The sequence below is a fragment of the Orcinus orca genome, chromosome 10 (genome assembly GCF_937001465.1).
Source record: "Orcinus orca chromosome 10, mOrcOrc1.1, whole genome shotgun sequence".
Taxonomy (NCBI): Eukaryota; Metazoa; Chordata; class Mammalia; order Artiodactyla; family Delphinidae; genus Orcinus; species Orcinus orca.
Window position 1 is genome coordinate 169,462 of NC_064568.1, and position 21,004 is coordinate 190,465.

The window sequence follows — 21,004 nt, forward strand, 5'->3', positions numbered from 1 at the left end:
GTCCTTCTCTTCATCTGTAGAATGTTGCCTGAGGATCCGACAGGTGTGGTTAAAGGGCGCGCTGGGTGAGCGGCACCCTCAGCTCACGTGTCTCCCGGGCCGCTCACTCTGCGCCTCGTGCTTCCTGTCCCCGAGGGGCTGCTGCGGACTCCAGCGAGCGCGCTCTCCCGAGGGAGCGGGAGGCTCACCTGGCCGGACACCCGCCCGCATCTCTCCAGCAGCGTCCGCGACAAGTCCTGGCTTACCTGTTGGCCCGCTCGGGGTTGCAGGTGGGAGCCGGGGAGAGCGGGTCGGGCCGGGGCTGCCCCGCGGCGCCCATCCCGCGTGGGCCCTTCTCGGAGCCCCACGTTCTCACCCGGGCTAGAGCCTCGGGAACGGACACCGCGGCCGCCGCGAGTCCACTGCGACGGGAGGGGGCCGGAGGGGGCGGGGCCGGGGCGCGTGACGCGCGGCGCTGGCCAATGGGGCGCGCGCCCGGGGCCGAGCCTCCTGCGAGCCTTCGCGGCGCCCGCCGCGTCACGTGAGCCCGGGAGTGAGCGCCGAGCGGGCGGCGGCGGCGGGGGCTCCGCCGCAGCGACGCGGGCCGGGGCGACCAAGAGCGAGTGCAGGACGCGCGGCCGCCGCCCCCAGCGCAGCCCGCAGGGCCCCGGGACCGCCGGGCCTGGCCGCCGGCCGGCCGTGCGCCGAGTTCAGGTGGGAGCGGCGCGGCGAGGACGGACGCGAGTGGACCGGGCCTGGCGCGCAGGGGGCTGGCGGGGCGCAGGGGAGCTCGGGGGGCGCGGGCGGGCCTCTGCACGCCAGGCCGGGCGCCCGCACGGCTGTCCCAGGCTCCGCGTGAGCGTCGGAGGAAATGTCGGAGGAGCGGGGTAGCCCCGCGCGGGGCCGGGGGCGGACAGGCTGGTGGGTCAGCGACCCCACGTGCCCACCGGCACTTTCCCCGCGCGGCTGGCCCGCTGCCTAGGCGCCTGGCCCCGCGTGTCCGTGCGCGTCTCGCGGGCCGGCCTCCCATATGGCGGGCGCGACGGGGCCTGCGGGCGGGCGGGCGGGCGCGCGGCGGGGAGGGGCGGAGGGGTTACTGTCGGTCACCGCAGCCGGCCCGCGGGAGGGGGCGCGGGCCGAGGGCTCGGTGCCCCGCGGGCGGCGCCCCAGGCTCCCCCTGCCCCCCTTTCCCACACACGTTCCCACTCACGCGGGGACACCACGCGGCTCCACGCGCGAGCGTGTCGCGGACGCCCCTCCCGGCTCTCACCACGGCCCGCACACGCAGTCACACGGCAGGAACTCGCACCCCCGCGCGGTTAGCGGAGCGGGGAAGCCACCCCGCTCGCCGCAGCGGTCCGCTCGCTCTCTCTCCCCTCGGTCGGCCCCCTGTGGACCTCCCCCCACCCCCGCTGTTTTCTGGCCCGGGTGACAAAATCTCCAAGTGCCTGAGCCCCTGAAATCACTTCCCCTCAAGGGCCGGGTGGCTCGTGGGGAGCCCCGCCGCCCCACAGGTGCGAGGACGCTGGGCTCGCGACTTTGGGGCCTGCGGGGCGGCGCGGGAGTGGAGACTCTTATTTTGAAGGGCGGCCCCCGCCCGCCGCCCCCGTGATTTTCACGCTGACCCAATGGAAGGCCCTTGGCCGGCGCTGGGCTTGTTATCAATTACATGTTGTTCCTGCAGCCGCTGTGTCCCCGGGAGGATAAACAGCAGGCCTGGCCGGGCCGGGGAGGGGCGGAGTCCGGAACAGGGCGTCCCTCCCCCTGCACGCAGCCTGCGTCTCTCGCCGTGCCACGTGCTGCTGTGTTTCAGGGCCGGCGCCCGGCACCCCGCAGCCCCTACTGGGCTCTCAGTGCCTGCGTCCACCCAGGCCGATGAGCCCTGCGTTAGGACCCAGGCGGTCGGCTGCTGCTTCCCCACCCCGGCCCCAGTCCTTTCACTCAGTCAGCAAAGTTCTGCCAGGTCCTGTTTCAGACTCTGGGGTAACAGTCAGAACGGCTTATATTCTGGTGGGGAGGTAGACAGAAAATGAGGTACACAAATACATAACTAAGATAGTTTCAGGCAGTGGCGACTGTTAGGAAGACTGCGATGTGGGGTGGTGTAACCGAGGGTGATCAGGGAGGTCCCACGGGGAGTGACTTATGAGCTGAGATCTAAATAAGGTACTCCCTCCTAGAGTGCTGGGGAAGAGGGGTCCACGGAGGGGAAACAGCCAGGGCCCTGGCCTGAGGCCATGAAGCTGGTGAGCTTGGGGCACAGCCAGTGCGAGCGGGGCAGGTGGAGCTGAGGTCTGGGGCGGATGGGCAGGGTCCAGGTGCTGGGCTGCTGGGACGAGATTGGGTCCCATTTCCTTGGGAATCTGTAAGTTTCCTCCTACCCCGCCCTACTCTACTTATTTATTTCCCCCTCTATTTCTTTGGTATCATTTAATCTGTGAATACCTCAGTTTATATCTCTAAAATGTAAGGCGTCCTTTGAAAAGTGTGTAGCAACCCCAATACATCATCACAGTTAAAAATATTAACTGTAATTCCTTAATATCATGGAATATTCAGTTAGTGATCACATTTCAGGGGAGAGTTTCAAGGGCAGGAACACGGCCCAATCTGCCCCTTACCGCCTCAGTCCTGGTTCCAGGAAGGCTGGAGTCCCCGGATTCCTAAGCATCACAGCAGAGGGGCCGAAAGACCACATACTCACCCACTGAGGCTAACCCTGAAGACTAGTCCTGACGGGCATCTGCATGGACGCCTGCCCCTGTAGTGAGTGCTCAGCGTGTGTTAGCTCATTGGTGGTACAAAAACCCGGGAACTAGGCACAGTTGGCAGGATCCCCATCCAAAACATGGCACAGAGAGGTTGTGCCACCTGCCCAAGGTCACACAGCTGGTAAGTTGCAGAGGCAGGAGCTCAGCGTGGGCGACAGGGGAGAGGGGGGTCTCAGGCTGAGTGTGGACTCTGTTCTTCATATTATCTGGCATTTTCATTCCTTCTCAGCACCCGATATGGTGAATAGTGTATGTTTTTAAACTCCCAGTTTTAAATGCTTAGCTGAATATTTAAAACCAAAAGGCCAAACGTTCTCCTGCAAAACTGCCCTGGGTGCAAACTTGTCACCTTGCCTTAGCTTCCTGGACACGGTCATCAGAGCATGGAACAGATGGGAAAATGAGGTTTGGGAGAGCGAGGCCTTGCCCAAGGTCACTAATGATGACCTGGCTCTGGGAGGTCCCTGCCCCTGGTTGGGCCTGTTGACCGTTGGGCAGTGCTGGGTGCCAGGTGCAGGACTGGTGCTCGCGACAGAGCAAGGGGGTGGGTGCAGACGTGATGCCAGGCAGCAGAGGCTCTCTGGCTTTGGGTGCAGAACACCCTTTCCTCAACCTCAGCAAACACCCCGCTATGGTCACTGGGTGGGGACAAAGGTCCGCAGAGGTGGCCCTGTCACAGCCAGACACTGTTGACTCTCCTTGGACACCGGACCCAGCATGGCCTTCAGCTTCCCCCTCTCCTCTCTGCTGACGTTCTCTGAGCCCCTCCTGGGCACCAGCTGCCTCACCAGGAGCTGGGGACACAGCTGCGACCCGACGGCCCAGCCTGCCCTCATGGAGCCCCTGGTCCAGTAGGGAGACGGGCGTGAGCTGGGCCTTCCTGAGGTGGTGAGTGATCCACGGGGTGCAGCCCAAGGGGTCTTATTTTCCATGCAGCAGGCAGTTGTGAAGTCAAAGGAGATAATAGCTGGGCTCTGGGACCTGGGTGCCTTTTGCTCCCTCAGGCTACCGCCACAGGGCCTGGCCCTTGCACCGCTAGGAAAGCCCCGGGGAAGGTGCCGGCCCCGTTGAGAGCGTTTTGTGAAGGCCTGTCCCTGCCTTCCCTGATTCACAGAGCAGGCAGCTGAGACAGGAGGGGTCCAAGAACTGGAGGGTGGGGGGCTGTCCCCCTTCAGATGGGGAAACAGCCCGTGAGGGCGTCTAATTTTTTGCCTCCGACTAGACTTGCCTGATTAAAATACAAACTGCCCAGTTATATTTGCATCTCAGATGAAATAATTCTTTAATATAAGCCTGCCCCATCTAACGTTTGGACACACATATTAAAAGTTGTTCAGGGCTTCCCTGGTGGCGCAGCGGTTGAGAGTCCGCCTGCCGATGCAGGGGACACGGGTTCGTGCCCCGGTCCGGGAGGATCCCACATGCCGCGGAGCGGCTGGACCCGTGAGCCATGGCCGCTGAGCCTGCGCGTCCGGAGCCTGTGCTCCGCAACGGGAGAGGCCACAACAGTGAGAGGCCTGCGTACAGCAAAAAAAAAAAAAAAAAGTTGTTCATTCTTTAGAATCTGAGTTTCAGGTTTAACTGGATGGCCTTTATTTTTATTTGCTTAATCTGGAAACCCTACCCAAGCTGCAGCAGCACGGGGTCAGAGGGCAGGTGGCCATTCTCCTGCCCCCTCCAGTGATTCTGCAAGAATGAGGCTGAGGTCGGTTGTCCTTGGGATGGCAGTGACTCTGCTCAGCTGGACGGGGGTGCCGCCTGGCTGTTCGGGGTGCCGAGGGCCTCCTCACACGCTCACCCTCTCCCTCCCGTGCACTCACACCCAGTCACTTGCAGACACACGCATGTTCCTTCCCAGAATTGTTCTGGAAAATCTCTGTGCAACCACAAGAGCCGGGTTGTGCAATGGGCTTGGAGAGCACTTTTGCAAACAGGTGGTGCAATTTCAGAAAACACTCTTGCAGACAGAGTTCTCCCGTGAGCCAGGATGGACGCAGGACCCAGACGTTCGGCAGTGGGCGGCTGTGGCCGGCCACAGAGTGGGGTCAGGCGCCCCCAAGGTGGCGGGTGAGCGCGCTGCCCTCCTGACTGGGCCTCCTCCTTCCTCTCCGCAGCCGCCCCCGGCACGGCTAGGCCAGCATGGTGGACCACTTGCTTCCAGTGGACGAGACCTTCTCGTCGCTGAAGTACCCCGTTGGTTACCTGGGTGACAGGCTGGCCGGCGGACGGGCATACCACATGCTGCCCTCGCCCCTCTCGGAGGACGACAGTGACGCCTCCAGCCTCTGTTCCTGTGCCAGCCCTGACTCGCAAGCCCTTTGCTCCTGCTACGGCGGCGGCCCCGGGGCCGAGGGCCAGGACAGCATCTTGGACTTCCTGCTGTCCCAGGCCACGCTGGGCGGCGGCGGCGGTGGTGGCAGCGCTGGGGCCAACGGCGGCCCCATGGCCTGGGGGACCTGGCGGAAAGCACCGGCACCTGTGAAGGGGGAGCATTTCTCCTTCCCCGAGTTTCCTGTGGGAGACCCCGATGACGTCCCGAGGCCCTTCCAGCCCACCCTGGAGGAGATCGAAGAGTTTCTGGAGGAGAACATGGAGCCAGGGGTGAAGGAGGCCCCAGAAAGCAACAGCAAGGACTTGGAGGCCCGCGGCCAGCTCTCCGCCGGGCCACACAGGAGCTACCTCCATCCTGGGGCCAGTGGGAGAGAGCGCTGTGCCCCCCCGCCGGGAGCCGGTGTGGGCGGCAGCCAGAGCGCGGGTGGGGGTCCCGCCCCCGACGGCCCCATCCCCGTGCTGCTGCAGATCCAGCCGGTGCAGGTGAAGCAGGAATCTGGCGCCGAGCCCGTCTCCCCCGGGCAGGCCGCTGAGAGCGTCAAGGTGGCCCAGCTCCTGGTCAACATCCAGGGGCAAACCTTCACGCTGGTGCCCCAGGCGGTGCCCTCCTCCAGCTTGAACCTGCCCTCCAAGTTCGTGCGCATCGCCCCTGTGCCCATCGCCGCCAAGCCCATTGGGTCGGGACCCCTGGGGCCCGGCTCCGCCGGCCTCCTCATGGGCCAGAAGTTCCCCAAGAACCCGGCGGCAGAACTCATCAAAATGCACAAGTGTACTTTCCCCGGCTGCAGCAAGATGTACACCAAAAGCAGCCACCTCAAGGCCCACCTGCGCCGGCACACGGGGGAGAAGCCCTTCGCCTGCACCTGGCCGGGCTGCGGCTGGAGGTCAGTATGGCGGCGGCAGGCCGGGCGTCTCCACACTCCCGGCTGTGCTGCCGAGGCCACACTCCCCACCCTTAGATAAGGCTGCTTAGGAAGGGGAGAGAGAGGTGGGCAGGGGCAGGGCCAGAGCTGGCACACCGCCCAGAGGTTTTCTGGTGCCTCCAGATCCCTGGTCTGCAGTCTCACGGTGACCAGGTAAGGCTGCGCCCTTGCTGGAGGAAAGGGGCTGGGCCACACAGAAGGGCTCTCATGGTAGTGACGGGGCAGCTCAGAATAGTGCAGGGCGGCTGCAGCCGTGTGCACCGCTCCTCGTGCCTCGGGGTGCCCCCAAGGGTAAGTACCACCCTTACTCTCCTTTACGGCTGAGTAAGCAGAGGCACAGAGCAGCTAAGTAACTTGCCCAAGGGCGCGCCACTTTGCAGAAGGGACTTGAAGCCAGGCATCAGATTAGAGAAGTCACAGCCCGACCAGAGGCGCCAGCTGTCTTTACAGCGTCCTGGGGCACCTAGGCTGTGCTCCGCACGGGGTACCTGACGGTGGGTTTGGGAAGCCAGAAAGGCCAAGGGAGAGCGAGGACCAGACTAGGGGTGCTGCACCGTGGGCGGGAGACTCCTTCCAGGCTCTCGACTCTGTGGCACCGTGGGGGGAACCGGCTCTCCAAGGGGTGGGGGTGGGGGCGGCACCGTGGGGGGAACCGGCTCTCCAAGGGGTGGGGGTGGGGGCGGCACCGTGGGGGGAACCGGCTCTCCAAGGGGTGGGGGTGGGGGCGGCACCATGGGGGGAACCAGCTCTCCAAGGGGTGGGGGTGGGGGCTTGCCCAGGGTTCCCCAGCCCATGGGAGGCCGAGCTGGGCGGCACCCTTGTGGCTCTCCCCCAGACCCCCGGGGGGCCCACCTTCTCGGAGGGCACGTCCACCTTTTCCTGAAGCTCAGGCAGCAGGTCGGGAGCCGACACGCTCAGGGGTGCCCCCGGCGGCTCTCCCCTGTTTAGGACACCCTCCCTGCAGGAAGCTGGCCTGCCCAGGAGGTGCGTGTGCTGCCAACACAGTCTGGGTCTTGACTGGTGCAGCTTCCGTGTGTGTGTGTGTGTGTGTGTGCGCGTGTGTGTGCGTGTAACAACAGGCACGCTCTTCCGTGTGCAGAACCGGACCTCACGAGGGGCGTGTGGCTGTGTGTGCGGGCTCGTGTGTGCACCTTGCCGTCTCCACGTGGGTCTCTGCTGCGTGACCAAATGTGATGGTGCGTGTGCGCGTGGCACGTTTGTACCCTGGGCGTGTGTGTGCGTGGGTGCACACAGCACACGGGGGACAGTTTGCAGCTTTTGTTTCCTGCTGGGATCTCATCTGAGAGTTGGCCCCCTGGGCAGAGGTGCTGGCCGCAGAGTCCCGGCTGGCCAAGGCTGTGGCGTGGCTGGGAGCTGTGACCTGAGTGTTGGATGTGATGCTGGCGGCCCCTCGCCATGGAGTGCTGAGCTGGCCAGAGAAGGGGCTTTTCCAAAGGCGCCCACAGACCTGAGGGCTTCTTCCAGAGCCCCAGCCCCAGCCCCGCGGGCCTCCCGCCTCCCGGCCGGGTGTACTTACGGGGCAGCTTGTGGGGCCTGTGGGCTGGCGGGGTGCCGTGTTCAGTGGTCAGACTCGGGGCCGTGCAGGGGCTCAGCTGCAGGAGAGGGCGTCCTGACGCCTGGGGTGGGGCAGCTGGTGGTGAAGGTCGGAGCCCCAGCCCCGATCTGCCGCTCCCACCGTTGCCCTCCAGTGGTCCCCTGGGCGAGCCTCCGTCTCCCATCTGGAAAGTGAGGACTTGCTCCCTGCCACTGCCTGCCAGGGCTGTGCGTGCAGGGGTGCACAGCAGCGCCCCTTCCCAGGCGTTGTGCGGTCGCTCTCATACGAGGTCAGGGTGTGAGAAGGACCCGGAAGGGGCTTGGCCCGGCTTCCACGGGGGCGGCACTCCGGGTCAGAGGCACCCAAGACTCAGGGCTCGGCCTGCGTTCTCCTCGTGGCGGGGCTAGGCTGTGGAGACGTGGGGCAGCCTCACGTTCCCGGCCACCGTCCCCGGCCACTGCTGACTGTTAGGAAGGGGCCCCTCCGCTCAGAGTGAGGCTGGGTGGAGCCGCAGGGCGGGAAGGTGTGGTCTTGGTCAAGGCCACCCGCCAGCCCGCTTCCCCAGGAGGAGAGGACCTGTGCCCTTCTGGGCTGCCCCAGAGAGCAGACGGGACACTCAGCCCACAGTGCTTTACAGGGGGGCGGACTCAGCCCCGGCACGGTGGCCTCAGAGGGGCTGAGTTCCCCATGGGAGGAGCTGTATGGTGGGGACTCAGCTCTGCCACTGTCTGAGCCCTTGCACGGGTCTTGCCCAGGACCCGCTCGGCAGGGGCAGGCATGGTGGGTGCCTGGCACAGTGAGATCTCCCCGGACCCCCCTGGGAGCCGTCCCTGCCGTCAGCCACTCCTGGAGCTTCTCCCAGGTCTGGGTCTGGCCTTCATGGTGTCACATGTGGCAGACGCACTGCCTGGCCGGAAGCTGAGGGCGCCCGCCCCTTGGAAGGGCTGTTTCTCCCCGGTTGGTCTTCAGGGATCCTGAACCCCTGGGAATGTGCACGTGACGTGAGTGTCCCTTAAATATGCTCATAGCCTCCAGCTGAGGGACAGAGGTGGAGGGAGTCCTTCCAGCAGTTGGGTGGGAGGATAGATGGGCTTTGGGGCAGCTCCGTCGGGACAGGACAGGGGATAACATGACAGTCACCAGCTCACAAGCACTCACGGAATGCCAGGCACTGTTCTAAGACTCTCAGAGCTGGAATTCCCTCCACAAATCCCCATACTTGCTTGCATACTTCCTTCCACGGGGGGCTCATTACCTACTCTGGCCTTTAGGCCTACTTTGGTACACTCAGATTCCTGTCCAAACTCCTCATTCTGGCCCACGGGCACACGGTCTGCTCGCCAGCCTCCCCTCCGCAGCGCAGGCGTGCTCGGCCCTCTCTGTGCCCTGTGTCTCCGGGGGTCTCCTTCAGTGGTAGCTGTCGTCAGTCTTGCGATGGTTCTGGCTTTGTCCTTCCCATGTCACGGGCTCTTTGAGGCCTCCCAACAGCCCCGTGATGTGTCGGCACCATCACATTTTACACAGGGGGACGCTGAAGCCCAGAATGATCAAGTCATGTGCCCGCCGGGACAGAGCACGACCCACCCACGCTGTGGCCAGCACAGTTCTCCCACATGCAGCCCCAGGCCCTCTCCCTCCCCCTGGGCACCTAATGTCAGTCATCTCTTCCCCAAGGCTGTCAGCTGCCAGGCCTCAGCGTATGGGCCGGGAGAACAGAGCGGAGGGGTGACAACAGCGAAACAAAAGCTCCTGACGTGCTGCAAGGCCACGAGTAGGCATCAGCCTGTCGTCCCATTTTAGAGAGGGGGAAATTGCGGCCAGAGCGGTTCAGGAAGTTGTCCACTGTCACACAGCTGGTACGTGGCAGAGCCAGGCCCTCAGCCCGCCTGTAGCCTCAGGATGTCTCTGCAGCCCCCTCCACACCTCCAGTGGGGGGTGGACCTCGCCCTGAGCCAGGCCTGCCCTCCGTGTGGGGAGCTCACCGCCCCCAGACCCCTCCCTTCTTCCTGGTGGTCTTGGCGAGCAGTTGACCCTTCCTCCTCTGGGGCTGGTTCTGGCCGTGGCGTCATGTCCTGTGCCCTGCCCTGCACACCTTTGGGCCGTGAATGGCGTCCCCCAAGGTCATCACTGGCCCAGGTCACCAACCGCCCCTTCCTGCAGTGTCTGGTCCTGAGCCCAGTACGCCCTCTTCTTTCCCCGTAGTGGCCTGGTTCCGGCGCCCTGGAAGGGGCTGGGGCCAGACTGTCCCTATTTGGATCTCACCGTCCAGGAAGAGCTGTTTGCCACCTTCCCAGAGATTTCCTTGCTTCACTCCTGGACGCAGTTCCGTGCAGCGGGAAGTCCTGTTCATCCACAGAAAGTGCTCTCCTGCCGCAGCTAATAGGGATACTAACGACGTCCAGCAGCCCCACGTAGCGGGAGGGCCCAGAAGGAGGCTGGCAGGCTGAGGCTGCAGAGCCAGGGACAGCATCCGAAGCTGCGGCCCCGCTGCCACGACCCTTCCCTGCAGTCGCAGAGCCCGAGTGCTGTCGGGCAGGTCGCGCACTGCATGACCCTGGGGCACCGTTAGCCTGACCGTGCACAGCGGTGGCTTCCTGGCTGACGGAGGGGCGGCTCTGGAGCGTCCTCTGGACCCCTGCGCTTCCTTGGCCTGCACCCCAGCAGCACCGATCATGGTCGTGACTCAAGAGGGCCCAGCTCACAGCCGTCAAGCGATCGCCCTCCGCGCTCCTGGCCTCTGCACCCTCGCGGTCCTTGCAGCCAGTCTGCCCCTCCCTGTGTCCAGGAGGAGCAGCCTCAGAGAGCTTGGTGACGTGCCCGGGTGGTCCAGGCAGTAGGTAGCAGAGCTTCCTGCCCACCTGGCCCCTTCCCGTGACGGCTGCCATATGGGAGAAAGTGGTGGGGGGGTGCGGCGGGGGGCTTCCCAGGGCCCCTGTGCTACAGGGAGAGGGGGGGGTGTGTGTCTGGGAACAGCTCTTCTCAGGCCTGGATGTCCCTCGGCTACCTGCCCCTCCCAAGCACCCCCCTGATGAGAGGCCGCTGTGGCCGTTGTGTCACCACTTTGGCCTCTGAGACAAGTCCTGGGAGGTGGGCAGGAATCCCAAGGACCTCACTGGACGGGAGAGGACGGACTCTGAGGCCCAGGACAGGTGGCGAGTTTGCTCAGGGCCACGCAGGCTCACCGTTGGGGTGGGGGGGCCTGAGCCATCTGGCCACCCCACCGGCTCTGGGACCCCAGCAAGCCCCTCGTCCCCTTCGAGCCCTCGCTGTGCTGGCGTCGGTCCAGGGAGGCCGGTCCCGGCTCCCTGGCCGGGAGGGTGCGTTGTTGGAGCCTTCGCCTGGGGCAGGCCTGGCTCCGCTGGGGGCAGGTGGCCCGGGCCCTGACGGCCAGGAGCCTTGATGCCGCTCCCCGCCTGCACGGGGCTGCAGTGGCGCACGCCGCCTGGCGCGGCTCTGTGGAGGAGGCCAGGCCTTCTGCGGGGAGCAGGGCAGGCAGGGCGCTGTGCAGGACCTTCGCTCTGGCCTCGGCTGCTCTGTCACTGGTGACCCTGGATCCGGGACTCATCGCTCTAAGCCTCAGTTTCCTCACCTGGCAGACGGGCCAGTTCCTTATTGGCAAAGGTAGCCGAGAGCACTGCTCTCTGCCTGCCCCAGTTGGCTCCCTGGGATGCGAGGTGGAGCGCCAGCCTCCAAGCACAGAAGCCTGGCCGCGTCGCGCCGTGGGGCAGGACCCTGGCACCGGAGGGGCTGAGGGACGCCGGGCCGGGCTCCCCATCTGGTGCTGAGGCCCTCCTGTCCTCCACCTGAGCCTTCCCTGGGCTTGTGCTGCTGGACCGTCCTGGCCCTCAGCATGCTGTGGGACCAAGGCTTCCACACACAGGGTCAGGCCCGAGGTGGGCCGCCAGCCCCGGCCTGGGCTGGGCGGGGGACAGCGGCTCTGGGCCGCCACGTCGCCTACCTCGCGCGTGGCCCACGGACAGGGCTGTTGGGCCGGGTGCTCCTGTTCACATGTCCTTACGTGTGCACGTGTTCACGTATCCATCTTTGTGGTGTGCACACGTGTACACGTGTGAGTGCATGCACCTGTGTTCGTGGTGTGCAAACGTGTGGCATGTATGTGTACGCAGTGTGCATCGTGTGCATGTGTGTTCTGGGGCAGGAGAGGACTGACTGTCTGACAGCTTCTATCCTCCCAAGGGCGTCGCCGTGTCCGCTCTTTCGCATAAATGCATGTACTGGACACCTACCATGCGCTGGCACTGGGCCGGCCATGGCGTGTATGTCTTTCCTCATGGAGCTGACGGTCTAGTGGCACAGACTGACATTCATCAAAAAGTTGAAAACTGAAGTTGCAACAGTGGCCAGGGCCAGAAAAGAGAAGTGCCCAGTGCCATGGGAGCTGAGGATGGGATGCAGTCCTGGAGGGCTTTCCTGAGGAAGTGACATTTGAGCTGAGCTCTAAGGGATGGGTCAGAGGGAAGAGTGTTCCAGACAAGGAACAGTACAACAGTACGTGCATATGTCCTGGGGTGAGAGAGCCCAAGGGCAGGTCGTGTAGGCAGAGCACAGAGGAGGAGAGCGTGTGTAGGGAGGGTGGGGTCTCACTGCCTGGCCCAGGGTCGGGAGTGGGGAGAGCCTGGAGTGCCTGAAGTCAGTGACAACCGCTAAGCCCTGTGGTCAGCTCGGGTCCCCTAGCAGCTGCTTCTCCCCAGCGGCCTCTGGGCTCCCATGCTGGTGGGGGCCACAATAGGGAGGCTGCAGGGGAACCATTTAAACCCTCAGGAACGCCTCGCAGGGGTGCAGTTTTGCTTGGGGACATCTCAGGGGGCCCAGCTTTTAGGAAAGTAGGGTCCAGGGGTCGTGGGGGCCAAGTCTGAGGGCCCTTCCTCTTCCGTGGCGGAAGCGACAGAGGAGCTGGGAGCTCCCTGCAGGGCTGGGCAGGGGCCTCGTCCCCGGGCCTGTTTCCTCTCGCGGGGGAGGGCTGCCCGTGCGGACACTCACAGGAGCCCCAAGTTCTGGTGTAAGGGGGGCTTGAGGTGCACCTGCAGTCGGGGGCCTGTGGGGTCACCAGCGGCCCTCAGGCCCCAGCACGGGCACAGGCCTGCTGTCGGCTGCTCTCGCCTCCCTGGAGGGGCCGGAGGGGCAGCGGGGGAGGGGGGGACAGCAACCCTCCCAGCGGACCCCGAGCGCTCCGGCCCGGGGGCTGCAGTGGTGCGGCCGCTCACCGCCCTGTCCCACAGGTTCTCACGCTCGGACGAGCTGTCCCGGCACCGGCGCTCGCACTCGGGCGTGAAGCCCTACCAGTGCCCCGTGTGCGAGAAGAAGTTCGCGCGCAGCGACCACCTGTCCAAGCACGTCAAGGTGCACCGCTTCCCCCGCAGCAGCCGTGCGCCTCGGCCCTGACCCTGACCGGGCCGGAGCCGCCCGACCACCTGCCCCTCCCGGTACTTTGTAGCAACAAGTTATTGGCCTCCTTCAGAGGGACTTGTCGTCTTCCAGGCCACCTTCTGGAGCCCGGGGATGCGGACCCAGGCCTCCACCCGCCCCCGCCTGGGGGGGCCCGGAGGCGGCCTGGGGGCCCTAGTGCCTTCCTGCGGCCCGGCCGCTCTCCCGCTGGGCTCCCCGCCTGGGCCAGGGCTAGCACTCGATTGCTGGGGTCTTGCTGGGGCCGAAGACGTGTGCAGTTTCGAAATGTCAGTTCCCGGAAGGAGCCGTGCTGGGAAGAAGGAAGTAGGCCAGACGTCCGGGGCTGCAATGGAGTGTGAGCGTGGCTTTGTCCAAGATGCCTCCCTTGGCCTGACCCCTGGAGGCTACGGTGGGGAGCTCTGGGGTGCAGGACCTGGCCTCCGGGTGGATGTGGGATTGGGGGACAAGCCCCTCTCAGCGAGGTGGCAGTGCATGTGCTTGAGTTAAGTGTGCAGGGCAGACGGACAGATGCAGGTCTGCCCCAGGGCGACGGTACCGGTGTGGCTCAGCCCCTCATCCTGTTTCCAGACAAATCCAGACGGCAGCCTCCAGGGTCACCTTCAAGAGGAGAGGGGAGCCGCTGCATTGCGTGTGGAAGAGCTAGATAGAGCCTCCCAAAACCCTGATTTAGAAACGCATTCCTTATTTTGTCTAGAAATTAATATCAAATGAACTAGCTTGTTCTGAGAGGTTTATTTCACATCCTATGAATGTATGTAAATAAAGTGTACATAGGTGCCTCTACAGAAAATCTTTTAATAACATGTCAACATTGTGTAAATTGGAAATAAAATCTATAAAGCTGGTGTACATATGTTACAATTATATATATTTTCTTTGGTCCTTCATAAAAATATATTTACTTTGCCAATAAAAAGAAAAAAGACCTTGATAACTGGCATTCGTGTGCTGCTTCCCTCTGCTCTGCCAGGAACGGGCGTGATTTGGGGGCTGAGTCTCCGTGTCTGCACCCGCAGCACTCAGGGGACCGTGGTGTGTACCCGCAGGGATACAAAGGCTGCTTGGGTGTCCAGCCCCTGGTCCAGCAGTGCAGGGTCCCCACAGCCCCACTTCCACACCATGGGCTGGGTCTCTGCTCGTTCTGGTTTCCTGGAGGGCTGCCTCCCTTCCACAGACCCACGGCCGCCCCATCCCAGCATCACTGTGGGAAGAGACCGCAGGCCAGGTCCAGCGCACAGGGCCACCGCTCCCGAGTTCCTGTCTGAGACCCTGGCTTGGTACTTCCCACCTTGTGTGCATGGAGCATGTATCATGCACTTACCGTGTGCACCGTGGCGGGGGTGTGGAGCAGACCGTTTCCCCCCTCGAACCCCTCCAGGAGATGGCACGTCATGTCCACTTGCGATTTCTGAACCGATTAGGAGTCTTGACCAGGCGGAGGCAGACGCTGGAGGTGGGGGGCGCGTGGAGGGGGGGATGGCCAGTGCATGGGGTTAGGCTGCCGCCTCGATGCAGCCCAGCTGCTCCGAGCTCTGGGGAGATGAGGTTGAGGCCTGGACCCATCTGCATGCCCTGGCGGGCTGGGAGCAGGGCTGGCGGGGACCAGAGAGCAAGGAGGGGCCGAGAGCTAGCAAGGAGGAGCAGGGCAGCCGCATTGGGCACCACAGCGAGAGGGCTGCCCAGTTCTCTGTCCACACGACGTGGAGGCCGTCCTTTCCCGGGGCCTGAGGCACGTCGGGCAGGGGGCTCTCAGTGACACCCTCGGGCCTGGAGCAGGTGGCGAAGCTCCGTGGGTTTGCAGCGGAGAGGTGGGGCGAGGCGTGTGCGTGTGTACGTGTGCATGTCTGCACGGGTACTCTGTGCATTACTGAGGTGGAGGCCATCGTCCCCGCTGACCTGGGAACCTCTCGCTACAGCTGTCTTTCCTGTCGGTGCAGCTGGCAGGTGTGCCCAGCACAGCACAGGGCATCTGAGAATGGGCACCCCATCCCGACTGGCCCTGGTCCTGGGGAAAGGACTCGGCCTTGTGACCTCTGCCCTCTGACCCTGACCGGACGCACTCTCTGTGGCCACACATGCTGTGGGGAAGCGAGGCATTGATTTCCAGGTGCATTAACGTAGAGCTTTCTTCATCCATAAAGAAGCAGTGGAGCCTAGATAAGAGGGCCACGGGCCACCGGGATGGTCACACTGGAGGAGCCCGTGAGCACACAGACGTGTGGGGCTGGGCGCTGACCCGGGACACCGCTCACCTGCTCTCGGTGTCTGTCCCCAACAGCCACCCACTCAGAGCCGCGGCCCCCCGGCTGGCCCTCTGTCCGGGCCGAAGCCAGGTTGGCCGTGTGTGCCGGGTGGTGAAGCCATCGCCCTCTGCCTGGGCTCCAGACCCCCTTGGGCGTCTGCGCTGGCCGGGGGCGCGGAGGGAAGGGACGGTGGTGACGAGGACCCCCTCTTGATCCTCACCCACCCTCTGGGGGAGTTTCTTGAGCCTCTTGACCCCGCAGAACGGGCGAGACAGCCCCAGGTGGCAGCCTGCTGCTGACAGAACAGCCGCGAAGACCCTTTCCAGGGCGTGAGCCTGAGTCTTGGCCGGACGGAGGGCCGGGAGCCGGGCCTCAGTTGTCCTGTGCCGTGGCCCCTGGCAGCGCCACAGAGTCCAGAGCGCTGTGGAGGCGCCTGGCTTGGCCACCTCTGGGAGACCCCCGCCACCACCTTTGTCACCCTTTGTGACTTGTGTGGCCGGAAGAGGAGTGTTTTTCTTGGCCTGCAGGCCCAGTGTGCCCACAACAGTTCGTAATAGGAATCTGGAAGGTTGCGGAGCAGAGAGCCAGCCTGAGCAGCCCGGCACCGCCCGGCCCTGCGTGGGGCCATCCCGCACGGCGGGCAGAGGCCGGGGAGGCACATCTCCGGAGACCGTGCCAGGCAGCGTGGGCTGGGCTGCCGTAACAAAGAGACCCCAGCACCGCGGAAGCGTATTTTTCTCCGTTGAAACAGCCCTGAGGCTCCCGGGCACCTTCTTCGTTGCCCTCGAGCCTGGCGCCCCGGGGGCCCCGCGCCCGCCCGCAAAGAGCAGTCCAGGGCTTGTGCTCCCCACACACAGCACAGGCCTGTCCGCTGATGTCCCCTCGGCCAGGATTAATCACACAGCCTCATTCGCTGCAAGGAAAGCTGGACAACATAGCCTTAATCTGGCAGGTTCCGAGCACAGCTAAATTTGGGGCTTCCATGACGGGGAAAGGAGCGCAGGGGAGGGGTGCGGCTTCGGCCACGCGCCCGCCCAGCGGGTAAGTCGTGGTGGCCCCGTGGCTTTGTCCACGTTCTCAGAATGGGTGTCACGGCAGGTATGGGACCACCAGTCAGGCCTCCAGAGACAGCAGGGTGTCACTAGGCGAAACCCTGCAGGCGCTTTGTGTGACAAGCACGACTGCAAACAGCAGGTCCCTGCCTCATACGGACGAAAGTAAACAAGAAACAAACCCTGTGATGTCACCATCGTCTATGCCCGGAGGGGCCCAGAGTCCATACAAGTGCCACGAGGTTGGGGGACAGAAGCAGAAAGGCCCGGGGTCGGGGCTTGCAGGGGTTGTAGCTCTCCTTATGCTCCATCGTTCAGGGTCCTGCAGGCCTGGGCAGTGGGCACAGCAGAGGAGCTGCCGGGAAGGGGCCTGCTGTCTGCTCGGCAGCCGTGGGACGGGGGCTCTGAACGGCGTGTGAGGGCCCGAGCGTGGGGCAAGGTCGGGCTCTGACAAACACCAAGGCTGAAAAGATCTTGCTGTATTTGAGGTCAGGCAAGAGGGATACTGGACGCCAGGGGGCTGTTAGGAACACACGGATGGTGGCCTAGAGAGCAGCGTTCAGAAGACAGAGACGCACACCTCGGAGGCCCACGGCAGGACCAGAAAGGCATCTGCGGAGGTTTCCTGTAGTCGCCAACAGGTGAAAAGTCCCGTGGCTCCTGGGAGGGCACGAAGAGATCCCAGGCAGAAACAGGAGAGCGCCAGGACGGGGTAGACAGAGCGATGGGAGGGATGAAGGGGCATCTCAAGGGAAGAAAAAGGGCAGCAGCAGAACCAAAACCTGCGGTAGGCGTGCTGCCCTGGAGACGAACTCACACAGACCTTCCAGAACCTGGTGGTGAACGAAGGAGAGACATGAGGGAGACAGCTGTGGAGGGCAGAGAGCAGGGGGCCGAGAGCTGGCGGCTCCGGATCAGAGTCTGGGTCAACTGACATAGATACGGACGCATAACATGTATAACATACGAATATGTAACATGTAGGATACACTAATACACAACATATATAATACACGAATGCGTAACATATGGCATACCCATACATAACATAACATACTGATACCTAACACCTGTAATACAGTAATAATAACATGTATGATACACTAATATATAATATATAATACTCGAATATATAACATGATATACAAATACATAACATGTAATTTACTGATACATAACATATGTAGTATACTAATATATAACACGCTAACATGTAACATATATACTAATATGATTACAATACACTGATATATAACTAAATGATATAATGATAATTATAGCTCTGCCCACACATAAGGCAAGTGGAGAACCAAGACAATATCCCACCGGGGAGAGGGGGGCAGGAGAGAACGGCAGGTGGGTCACAGAGGGGACAGTGGAGTCCAGGCTGGGTGAGCCCGCAGCCTCGTGGAACCTCAGGTACATCCCCCTGTGTGAAGGGCTGTGAGAAGATGCAGTAAGTCAGCACATTTAAAACAGCAGACTCGCTGCACGACCGACAAGAGAGCGACTCAGACACCAAGGAGGGCGTCCAGCAGAGGAGCGTCCAGATAAGCACTCTGGGCTGGTACTCAGCTCAGGGGGAGGGGCCCTGGGGGCCTTGCAGGAGGAGCCCCTGTAGAAGGAGGTCTGGATGCTGAGACCCAGGAGGCTTCCGGCCGCCCTGGGTCCTTCCCCGGCTGGCTCATGCGCTCTGACCCCAGGAGCCGCGGGCGGAGACCCAGGCCTGGCCCCGGGGCTGCTCTTCCTGCTGGTTCCTGTGTCGGTTTTGTGAACAGGCCTCGACTCGGAGCTGAGCTAATCCTGTAAAACCCAGGGCAGCCTCAGAATGGGGTGGCTCTGGGAACAGTGAGGAGCGGGGTCTCCCAGCTTTGTCACAAGGTCACGTCAGAGGCCGGCGGACCAAGACGCCTCACTGGAAACATCCTACTCCACAGAGAAAAGGCAGCACGTACTTGTGAGTCAATAACGGCAAGCGGCTTTTAAAATCTGAATGCAGACGCCAAATACTGTTACAGGAAGAGAAGCAAGTGTCCTCAGCGTACAGGTAGTCACGTTAAGCCAGTCTGGCTCCGGCCCAGTTAGACAAACACTGGAAGGTGTGCAGTGCTTGAGGTCTCCTGGCCCCCAGAGAAGTCCTTGCCTTGCAAAAAGCAATTTAGACCACATGGTTTACTTGTTCGTAGACTGTGCTCCATGGCACAGGATTTGCTATAAGCCCAGATCCTAGAATAAATATCACCACATTGAGCTATAAATTCTGGTTTCTGGGCACCATTTACTTACCAATTATATTTAATGGTAAATTATTTACCATTAGTAAGCTTTTAGATTGTTCCCACGTGTTTGCTGCGATAAATAATGATATGAAACAGAACAGACTTTGCACACAGCTTCATACACAACTTTTAGTGGTGGGCTTGCTGGGTCAAAGGGCAGGCACATAACTTTTGCCAAATCATCATCCAAAAATCAACTGTGCTGGGAACATAATTTACTCACTCATTCATTTTATTATCTGTCTTCCGCACTAAAACATAAACTCCTCCGGAATAGGGGTTTTGCCTGTTTTGTTCCGTGCTGTGAGCCCAGCTCCCAGAACAAATATTTGTTGAGCAAATGACGTGGGTGGTAGCAAGAGCTTTTGCTAAAATTGATGGGATAAGATACAGAGGTTAAACATACTGTTTAAAGTTACACAGTTAGTGTGGTCGGCAGAATAACGGCCCCAAGCATGTCCACGTGCTGATCTGCAGAACCTGGGAGTACGTTCCCTTACGGGGCACAGGAGCCTCCGCAGGTGTGACCAAGTTAAGGATCTTGACGCAGGGAGATACCCGGGATTATCCAGTGAGCCCGGGGTAATCACGTGGGTCCTTTCAAGCGGGTCAGAAGGAGGCGTGGCAATGGGGGCAGAGGTCAGAGGGAGAGGTTGGACGCTGCTATTCCGCAGGCTTTGCAGGTGGAGGAGGGGCCACAAGCCAAGGGACGCAGGCGCCTCCAGGAGCTGGAAAAGGCAAGAGACTTTCTGCCCTGGAGCCTCCAGGAGGGACCAGCCCTGCCGACGCCTTGATTCTAGGACTTCTGACTTCAGCAGTGTGAGCGGTCGTGGGAATGTGTTGCAGCGGCGGCAGTAGGAAGTCAATCCACGTAACCATGGAAGAATGAAAATAAACACGTAAGTCCCAAGCGCGAGCTGTGCAGAGGCGGGAAGGAGTGGGGAGGGAGCGGAGGCGGCTGAAGGTGCCTCTCTCCTCTCAGGGCGCCGGTGGGGTCGAGTCAGCAGCTGCACGCGGGTTGTTTCGTTTCAGCTGCGCGTAGGGACCGAGCCCCTAGAAAAGGATGGAAAGCAAACACAGAATCCGCCCCCGACGCTGAGGCGGCGGGCGGGGCTGCGTGACCTCCGCGAACGCACCTGTGCAACCCGCTCTTGCACGGCACTCCGTAAAGGTGCGCGGACGCTCCTCGCGGCGGCGTCCACCCGCCCCCACCTCCACCCCCACCCCCACCCCCGGGAGGTGCAACCGGGCGGTCGGAGTCGGAGCAGCGGCGCAGCGCCCGGCGCAGGTGCGCGCGGAGGGGGGCGTGGGCCACACCCCCTTCAATCCTGGGGACCCACTTACGTCCTCACTCGGCCCCATGCGTGCGGCGCCGCCTGGCCGCGGGCTAGCCGGGTGCTTCTCTGCTAAACGTTCTGGGATGTTCACGCATGTGTTTTGAGCCTTCTGTATGCCTTGCAGATCTCTGTGTGTGCGGGGCGCAGCTCTGGCCGGGAGCCAAGGCCTGAGCGCTTTGAGGGGCTCCGCACCCCCAGGACGTGGCTTCTCCGCTGTGTCCCTGCTCCTGGAGCCTCAGCTGCCTCGTCGGGTCCATGGGGGTTGACAAGGACCCTTGCCAATACAAGCTTCAGGTTTCAGGGCGCCCATGGAGGTTACTCCTCTCGGACCTGCCACCAATGGGAATTGAGGCTCGGCTCCCCTGGGTCCAGTGTTGGGAGCGCTCAGAAGGCAGGGGGAGGTGAGGACCACCGACTGAGGCCTTGCCACCAGCTCCTGCCCTCTCTGGCTGTCACCTGCGGGGATAAGTTCCCCCCTCCCCCCACCCCGGGTCCCAGTCTGCTCACCTGCCCAGCAGGTATACTGGCTGCTGGGCCTTCCTGCCTTCCTATGGGGCTGAGGGTCAAATGAAGGAATTGCAGTCCTGACATCGCCAGCGGGGTCTGCTGTGGACTGAGGAACTGGGCTGAACGTGTGCTATGATCTCTCCGTCCCGTCCACACACTGGGCCGCTTAAACCACAGAAGGCATCTGTCTTCAGCCACCCTAACTGGAGACATTCTCGAAAGGGAATCCTGCAGAGCGCTGTTTAGGGCAGCCAAGTCGACAAAGCCTGTCTCAGGAATGCAAGTGCATTTAACATTTGAAAAAAACAGTCACTATATTAATAGATTAAGTAAGGAAAGCCACATGACCATCTCAGTAGAAACAGAAAAACTGTTTGAAAAAAATCAATATCCTATCAGATTTTTTAAAAAATCTTAGAAAACTAGGAAAAAGGGGAACTTCTTCTGTCTGATAAAGGCCACCGCTAACGCTGTATTTAATGGTGGAAGACCATTAAATTCCTCAGGCCAGAAAGAGACAGCAGGTCCACTTCCACCACTTTAGCCCACTTTGTGCTAGAGGTTCTATCCAGTGCAGTGAAGCAAGAATAAGAAACAAAA

At 62.1% G+C, this 21,004-nt stretch overlaps 1 protein-coding gene across 4 annotated transcripts; it reads left to right on the plus strand.

The window, feature by feature from the left end:
* Positions 1-508: 508 nt before the first annotated feature.
* KLF15 (KLF transcription factor 15) lies at positions 509-13,846 on the plus strand. 4 transcript variants are annotated; one of them, XM_033416039.2, is made up of 3 exons: positions 509-693; positions 4,715-5,965; positions 12,800-13,846. In XM_033416039.2, the coding sequence occupies exons 2-3, from the start codon at positions 4,890-4,892 to the stop codon at positions 12,960-12,962; spliced, it is 1,239 nt and encodes a 412-aa protein (XP_033271930.1). In that variant the 5' UTR covers positions 509-693; positions 4,715-4,889; the 3' UTR covers positions 12,963-13,846. The 4 variants fall into 4 exon arrangements, with proteins under 4 accessions (XP_033271930.1, XP_004285505.1, XP_033271929.1 ...); XM_004285457.3 differs by having other exon boundaries at positions 4,865-5,965; XM_033416038.2 differs by lacking the exon at positions 509-693 and adding an exon at positions 759-3,638 and having other exon boundaries at positions 4,865-5,965.
* Positions 13,847-21,004: the final 7,158 nt, after the last annotated feature.